Source organism: Fulmarus glacialis, unplaced genomic scaffold (genome assembly GCF_000690835.1).
Source record: "Fulmarus glacialis isolate BGI_N327 unplaced genomic scaffold, ASM69083v1 scaffold42740, whole genome shotgun sequence".
In the NCBI taxonomy this organism is placed as follows: Eukaryota; Metazoa; Chordata; class Aves; order Procellariiformes; family Procellariidae; genus Fulmarus; species Fulmarus glacialis.
In genome coordinates this window covers 12332-21322 of record NW_009186651.1, presented here as the reverse complement: position 1 = coordinate 21322, position 8991 = coordinate 12332, and the positions used below count along the sequence as shown (strand labels likewise).

At 39.0% G+C, this 8991-nt stretch overlaps 1 protein-coding gene across 1 annotated transcript; it reads right to left on the bottom strand.

The window, feature by feature from the left end:
• Window positions 1–1302: 1302 nt before the first annotated feature.
• On the bottom strand, window positions 1303–3926 carry LOC104072720 (transcription factor EC-like; the record flags this gene model as incomplete). Its single annotated transcript, XM_009572261.1, has 2 exons — window positions 1303–1398; window positions 3675–3926. Coding segments are annotated over 2 exons (348 nt in total), but the record flags the coding sequence as incomplete, so codon positions are not given.
• Between the last annotated feature and the right edge of the window lie 5065 nt (window positions 3927–8991).

The following is an 8991-nucleotide window of genomic DNA, read 5'->3' as shown; positions in this document are numbered from 1 at the left end:
TGGAATTAGCATAGATTAACATCATCCAGTTTTAAAAGGTGTTGAGGGAGTGTGAGTCTAATCCAAAACCCAGAATCATGCCTCTCGTCACCATCCCACGGTACCACACCTGAAAGGATCCGCCCCTGCCTCATGTTAATTTGAGCCAAAATATTAGTTCATTTCCCAGGGAGCATCTCTTTGCTATGTTCTGTACTGAGACATGTATAAATCAGACTGTATTAGTTCCGTAGCTGGCATGCAAATGCCAGGTATTCATGGAACTATTAATTGCCATTAACACTGGACTGTGTAGTGGGCAACACAGAGGTGTAGAGATCTTATCTCCTGATGTATTTTTGTAGCCAGTGATGTTCTGTAGTCAGAAAAAGATGTTCCTCCAGTGGGTGCTTAAGAGCAAGCATCTGACTCTGTATGCTGAAATGAACTTTGTAGACTGTCAAAGCCTGTGAAAATCCTTCTACCTTCACCAGAGTGAAGTTTCCCTTTATCAGTACCTATTTTAGGGCCCTGAGGACAAAATCTGTGGAAAAAGGTTCCCAAGATAAATCAGGGTTGAGAGAACAAAGAACATCCCTTCTATAAAGTGTGTTGCATTGCAGTTATTGACAGGTGTTATTTTCACAAGTAATAATGCTCTATGCATTGTTGTGTCCAGAAAAGGTCCATCCTTCCTCTTCAAATGTGTAACTTATACGGAAGTGTAAGTTGCCTTTGTTAATCCTCTGTCATTTCTTTACAAAAAGACATTATAAAACTATAACAGTTTGTTACAATTATTCCCATAAAGCATTTCATCTGAAAAGTGACATTTCTCATCTTTGTTCTTGAGATTATTCAACTAAGTGCAACTTGCCTTTATGAAAAGCCAAGAAATAGAGCCCACCCTTGCTTCAGCAAGTCCTAAGACACTGGAGAAACTACTGTACTGTGGAAACTATTACATGGGGAAGCTTTGGCCTTTTTAGATGCAGTAGAAGGATCTTTAAGCAAGACTTTAAAAGGCCTTCTAGGTCTAGAGACTCCTTATATCCTGGGAATTAGTACCTCCAACAGGTTATGCATCAGACCTGGTGCTGGGCTAGAACCCCAAATGCTATTCAGACCACTTAAAACAGCTGTGTCCCACCACATTGGAACCCTTTCCTGTAATATTTCTTGACAAAAAGACAAGCAACTGAAGAGAAAGGAGAATAATCCACTGATAGTACTGCTTTAGCCTCTGAAGTGTGGCCTGTGCTTGAATCATCCAATGCAATTCTCTATTATAAACAGCAAGATGAAATTCCACAAAATACTTACAGTTCTTTGCATTAGTAGAGGAGTTTCAGAACAACCTATCCCTTCATCATTAAAACTTGATTCCATATTGATTATGTCTTCAATCACCTCTTCCATCTGATAAAATAATATTTTAAGACCGATCATTACAAATAATAATGGAAACAATGTTACTCGGAAAATATACAGGAAATAATATTGAGTATTTACTACATCAATAAAACTGAATTTCAGAAGTTTATATCTTAAAATTCAAATAATTCAAGCACTTTTACACAATATTCACATTTTTTACTTCTTGTGAAAACAGCTTTTGTGGTTTAGCAAGTTACTTCTTTCCTCCCAAACACCAGCCCATTCCCCTTTTTTAACCCCTTATTGCAACACCAAGATCAGATGACAGGAGTGCATTGCTAAGTTGTAACTGTGATCTGTCACCTTCAACAAATGTGTTGTACCCACAGTGTATTGTTGCATTGGTGCAGGAAGGCTGAAAGGAACCTGTGGTTCTGCAAGAGCGTGAGTCACTCAAGATTTGGTGTTACACACCGCTCTCAAGATTCAGCAGGCAGAGGTTTGTGTTGTGTTTGGCAGTACACTGGATACTTCTCCAGCCAGCCTTCTGGTCCCACTTTTGTTCTAATCTGAATCAAAAGCTACTGAAGCAGATGGAATAGCTAATTAATTACTTGGGATGAAACAGTGAATACTTTGCAGACATATAGACATATATAGATTTGGAAAAGGTACAGCATGAGTTTTCAATTATGCTTTTGGTCTGGTTCCATTCACAAAATAACTTTGGGAAAGATCCCATGATGAACCTGTCACTGTTAACTTTACCGTCTGCAGGAGCTGTTGACTCATGCTCTGAGGGTTTTCAAGCAGCTCTTGGGAGCTGTCTGAAGAGCTGTAGCTGAAGGAAATGTAGAGGATCCTATGCAATGAAAGAAAGTATCACACAGGCCAGGGACCTTTCAACACAGACTTTTGGCCCAGCACGTAGGTGTGCTCCTCTCCTTCTCCAAAAACCAGACGTGCTGTCCGAGGAGTTGTGCCCAGACTTATTTAGGAAAGTGCTGTCTGGGCCAAAAGGATGCCAGGAAATGTCAGCAATTAGACAATATGAACGAATACAGTTCAGTGCACCAACCTGTGTGTTGGCTCTGTATTATTTACTAATACACCTATAGCCTACACCGAACCACAGGGCACATCTGCAATTAGGAAATTACACTGTGCCAATCATCTCCCTGAAATTCTGGGATGGGATTATTCAAATTATTGGAGTGATGCCTACAAGGACTTTGGCCTGTGGCAACTATCACTCTCCCAGTCATCACCAGGCACGGTTCAGGACAGGGGTTTACCAGCAGCCGTCTTGCTCTCGAGGACAGAGCGTGGTACTAGGGCAGGCACTGGTTGCTCCTGGTCAGATACCCAAAGTGCCTGAGGACGGTTCCAGCACGTTGCACTGCCAGCACAGAGGTGACCACAGAGGCCTCCGCAAAGGCCATCTAAAAGAATCTTTGCAGGCTAGTGGCTCCAGTAATCCATAAACCTGATACAAAATGTCAGTTATCAATGCAGAAGGAATGGAGGGGCCCCAGATGGGCTCTCCAGGAAGTGTTGGGTTTATTTTTTTCAGTTTCCTCACACTTAGCTGCATAACATCCAAAAGCTCAAATGGGTCACAGTACATTTTTAAGATTCCTCTGCTCTGTTAAAGCCCAAGATATGACACAGCATCTCCATCTCTTATTTCTGTAGGAATTCCCCTTTTATCTAATAAGCACTCTCTCTTGAAATCTGTTGAAGTATTAAAGGCCATAATGATCTACATCTCACACTGGCTGAGGATCTGACATTGTATAATAGCTGTACCTCTGTTAAAATCGATGGTGGCACTAAAGTTAGCATATCTACACCAATTTACCAGAGATAACCCATATATAAAAATATCAGCTATCTGAAAAATTAATGAGCGATTCTTTCAGTTACATCTTTACAGTAATCAGTATTTAACTTTGTTATGCAGGTAGGATAATACTTTTAGACAGAAATAACTCTCATCTGAAAAAAAAATATTTTGCATTGCAAAACATATTCAAAAAACGTACAGCAATATATGACACACAGCTAAAAAGATGCAACAGTACATTTTAACTGGCAGTAATTTAGAAGCCTGATCATGCAATAAGCCATTCACAGGCATTCAAGGGAATCACCCACGTAATCCAAAAGGATTCAGAGAGCAAGTGCTGCAACCAAAGGCCCCCCGAAAGTAAAGAAAGCCATCTCTTGCCCGCTGCCAATACAATGTGGGTCATGTAACATTTTTGTAGCAGCACACAAAGCCCATTTCCCCACTCCTTTTGCCAGCCCAGCCATACCGCATTTTCGTGTTCTCCTCCAAGGGCCAGCAGCTTGGTAACGGGGCTTTCTGGTGTGCCAATATCGCTGACAGGAGGCATGTGTCCGTTTCTTAAAATGGAGGTCACTCCCACGGGCTGGATTGTGTGGGAGTGGGACAGGGAGAGCGTCTGGCTGGACAGCTTGGTATCGAGGGTCAGGTACTGCTTCACCTGGTGCCTCTGGCTTTGCTGTATGTGGTATCTAGACTGATTTTCCAAGTGTGTTTGTACCTGGGAAGGAATGGAAAGAATTGCTAAAATTTCAAGTTACTGGTACCAGTATTTGCCCATATGTTCACTTAAAAACTTCAGAACAATAGATTCAGCTTTAGTAACACTTGGATAGAATTATTATTAACCTTAAAGCTTTTTTTTCAGTTTTGCATCCTTGCACATTTCTTATTTGTGTACTATTTTCCCCTAACAGCTGAATAAGCCTTCTGAATAATTATCAAAGAAAAATAGAATTAGGAAAGGTAAACATGGTCCTGAGAAAAGACCAGAAGTATGCTACACATTTTTCTCTTCTCATTTAAGAATGATCTCTGTTGAAAACACTGATCATTACAATCAAATTTACAAACATATATGTATTCTAAAATTAATATCACAGTGTGTTTACTCTTTTGTACTTGAAAGAGTAAATAAGTATATAAAGAAAAACATAATCCAACCAACTTCAAGTAATATCAACAGCAGCAGACATTCACTCATACCTAAATCTACATTTGGCTCACCTTGTAATAAGTACAGTCAGTTAAATGAGGCATTGCTGCACTTTTGCAAAAAAAAAAAAAGACCAAAATAAAGAGTCCAAGCTATAGCCCTGGATGACTGTTCACTATCCTCAAACCGCGCAGTCTTCTTGAAGTGCCTCTTGAGGACAGATCACTTTTTGAGTTTGTAGGACTTTATAAACTGAGTGGTCATGCCAAAATGGCTAATTGAGTAAGACTTTGGGCCATCCTTTGATTACAGAGATTGACAGTTGCTACTTCAAACAGCTTCCATTTCAGGTCAATGTCACATTCCTGCAATTTAACTACCAGAGGAGCACTGCATACACAAACCTTACTGTCATTTCAGCCCTGTGGCTTTCTCCTCTTCCTATGGCATGACTGGTCACAAATTTCTTGTAATAAATTTTTCTCAAGTGGCCTCTGTGTAACCATGATTAATATTTGTTAAATAATAGCAAGACTTGCTTTGCAGCCCTTTTTTCTCAAAAAAAAAATTCAGTCATTTAAACATACTTCTTTTTAATTCCCCTAACATACATAAGCAGAGATAAATAGGCCATAAAAGGGGTTTGCATTTAAATTAGCTATATTTTTGTACAATATTGCAATACCTACTTTATTTTTAATCATGTTATGGTGACATGTCTAGAATTATTTTAATTATGTTTCTTTAAATTAATTTCCTAGTCATATAAAAAAGATTAAGCCATGCAATAATGAATATAATATTAATTATTTTGATGTAAGCCTTAAAGTTATTAAATAATATTCCATTAAAATATTGATATAAAATCTTAAATACACTGTTTAGATTTTCCCCTCCTTTAAGATAGGAAGGTATGCATCCCATGTAAGGTTTTAAAAATTACATGTGTATTTGGGATTTACTTAAATCATGATATTACTTGCCTTAACTGAGATCTTTGTGTTAGTTTTAGAAAGTGTATAACGTACTGTTAATTCAGGCTCTGATTTATCATGTGTAAGGATACATATAAAACCATCCAAAATAATTCAGATACTTATGCATCTATTTACTCCTTCAGCTTCAGTAAGACTTTAGCTCATATTGAAAGTTAGACACTCAAGCAGTTTCTTAAATTAGAATCCAAACGTGAAATCTACTGCATGCCAGTTTAATGAACGTGTCGATCTTGGGTGAAATGCAACGTGCTGAGGGGAAGAAAATATGTCCCGTTGTATGGCCAGAGCAGGGATTTGCTGTGCACCCTTGTTTTCTGCTGTGTTTCAGAAGCACCCACGGACACTTTGTGCTTGTGCTGGACTCCAGGGTCACTGAACGAATCCACGCAAAATGACCACTACCCAGACCCTTGCACTGCCTAAACTGATGAAGATCTCTTTCCAGCAATGCAGAGCACTGCAATCAACAGCTTTGAAGGCACAACTTCTTTGCATGGCATGAATGCGAGGTGGGATCAATGCATAGGCTACAAATGCATCTACTGCATTTCAGCCCAGCTACCTTTTTCTCTTAAATGAAGATGATGATCACTCTGTAATGAGCAACGAATTGTTGTCTTAGAAATTCTACAGGCCTACCTGTAGGCCTGAATATCAAATATTTTCAAATTAAATGGGAAACATAAGAAATTTGCAGTGTCCAAAGTTTATACTACCTTGTTTTAAAGTTTGTTTTTAATAAGGAATTTTAATAAGGAAGCGGGTTCTGCCACAAGAAGATTGCTGAAAAGTCAATGGCTTGCTTTTTGATTTCTCTGGACTTCAGTTTGCTAGTGGCAGACTGAAATGTCTGTGCAGCCCGATTTCCTAGTGAACCACCACAGGGCCATCCCACCGGGGTGGGGGGAGGATCTGTGAAAGACAATCAGCTAACTGCTGACCAAGTCAAAAAAGCAAGTTTAACAGGAGTGCTTATTTTGTATGATATTCTTCCAGTGCCTATATCCTGTCAGTACTGTCCTGAACTTCCACAAACAGGAAAAGAATTTAAAGCTTCGCTGTTGGGATCTGTTGCTACGGTTTTGCAAACCTCTACATCCCCTTCACTGTGCCAGCTGCAGTCATTACAAAGCAGAACCATTGAGGTTAAAAAGGGATCTATGCCCTGATTTTCAAAAAGTACCTAAAGCTGCAATCCCTGATCACCTTTATATATCTAAATAAGTCTTAAAAGTCAATGCTAATAACAAGAAGTAAAGTGCTTTTGAAAGTCAAGCCACTGTGTAAAGACAAAGCAGAGTTGGACTCTTATTTTTATAATCATACTGCTAGTGTATATTAAATGGGGAAAAAAAGTCATGCTATGCCAAAGGAATACTAACGTTGCAAAGCCAAGCTCTCAAAAATTAGAAATGACAGTTAAAACTGCCCATGTAACACGTGTGAAATAAGAGCAGAAACTCAAAACTTAATAATTTTATGAAACCCTATATTCATCCGATGCTGGATGACGTTTATTATCTTATATCAGTATTATTAAGCTCAGTTTAGGTTTTCTGGAAATTTTAGATTAAATAAACTCTTTTAAATAACTATTTCTGTAATTACAAACATTAAACATTGACTTGATTTTGAGCTTCTTTTTAATGGTGTAAAAAGAGTGGCTAAGCACTGGCACAGGTTGCCCAGAGAGGTTGTGGAATCTCCATCCTTGGAGATTTTCAAAACTTGATGGACAAGGGCCTGAGCACCTAAGAAAGCAAAAGACATCTAGAAATATCCAGGGAAATTGGAATTGGTAGTCCAAATATTAAAACTCTGGATAATTATTATTAAGTCTGGGAAAAAAATGGTATCAGGTTAGGGGTTCAGTGAAATAAATGCAAAAAGAAAAATAATTGGAAGATCACTCCTACACATAAGTAAACCCACAAGTAAAACAGCCCAGAGCAACATGCACTTAGCTGCTTAGAGACCTTGACCATGTGCATATCTTAGACACACTAGATAAGGTCCTTCCACAGAAAATTGGGGAAAAAAAGGATTTTTCAGGGTAGAAGCATCCTTATTTCGCCCAATAATCCAAGTATAGTATCCTCTAGCAGTGTCGGGAGATTAATTTTCTAATTCCTCATCTTTTGAGGAGTTCCCATAATCTGAGAGAGCATTTTGTCAGAGACTGTGAAATTTTAAGGTGAAGGTATCTGAAACTCTCCAGTCTAGGAGTCCTCCCATATATGAAATCATTAAAGTGTCTTTAAACCAAGGACCTGCAATGTTGATGCTGACACACCCTTTACTGCCACAACAGTCTGAATATAGGGTTACCTTCTTTTTTTTCCTCTCTCTTTGTCAATGAATATTTAATCTTTTGTTTAAAGCAGAACAGCTTTAAAGGAAGACACTGAGTTGGTTTTCAGGGTAGAGCATCCAAGAAGCTGGCGGCTCTGTGGAATCTGGGTTCTCATCTCTGACACAAATTAAGCAGTGTGATTTGATAAAGCATATCTTCTAGCTCTCAGCACACCTTTTTCTATCAAATGTCTCTCTGCTTTCCTATTTTTTTTGTGAAATGGATGACCTTGTTCGTCGATATGCCTGATTTCTGGCAATCCCTAGCAGAAATAGGTACGATCTGAAGATCCAGATCCTGACTCAGACAAGCCTCAGACGCAGCCCAGGACTCAGTGTTTTCTTACTGGCATGCCTGCTCTATCTTTCCGTATAGTCAGTGACCTGACCCTTCCTGTCAAGTGCTCCTGAGGTTATATAGGCTCTTTTGATTGTTGTGTGTGCAAGGTGTAACAAGGTGATGAATTCGTGCAGATGAAGTGCTGGTTCTCCTCCCAGGCATTTCTTGCAGCAGCTGTGGCCATGTATTTTAAATGCTAATTATTTCAGGTTATTTGAGGAGTGAAAAAGAGCATAAAGTTCAACAGTAAATAGATTATCCGCTCCCTCTTGGGCACTTTTTCTGCTTTTGTCTATTATCTGGCTTTCCTAATCATGGTGAAATTAAAGCCTATTCAGAACCAGAAACATCAAGCATGTAGGGAGGCAAAAGCATCCAGCCCAAACTCAAATATTTTAATTCCAACAGAACAAAGCTAGAAGAGAAATGAACAATTTGAGATGGATTTTGTAGTCCAGAAAAGATCCCAATGTACATGTAACTGGCTGTACCTATTTCTATTTTATATCTCACTGACAAGCCAGTTCTCAGAACAAGAGCATAACAGCTTTTCAGAATTACAGATGCATATTCAAACTTCTTCAATTGCTCTTTCTAATTTGAGCACACATCATCATGTTGTAAAACTGCGGTAGAGTTGTAACATCTTTTCCCACACTGACACTAATTTTACTTTCATTTCTAATATATTGCACAATGGCAAACTAACTTCAGTAGTTTATTTACATAAACTATTTTACTTCCACATTTGCTAATGAGATTTTTTTCTACTAGTAAAAGAATAGCTGGCATGCCAAAAGTAAGGAAGAGGACATATTTAGGAGACCTAAAGGAGGCATGAACAATGTCGGTAGAAAAGGACCTGGGGGTGCTGGTTGACAGCCAGCTGAACATGAGCCGGCAGTGTGGCCAAGGGGGCCAGGAGGGCCAAGGCATCTGT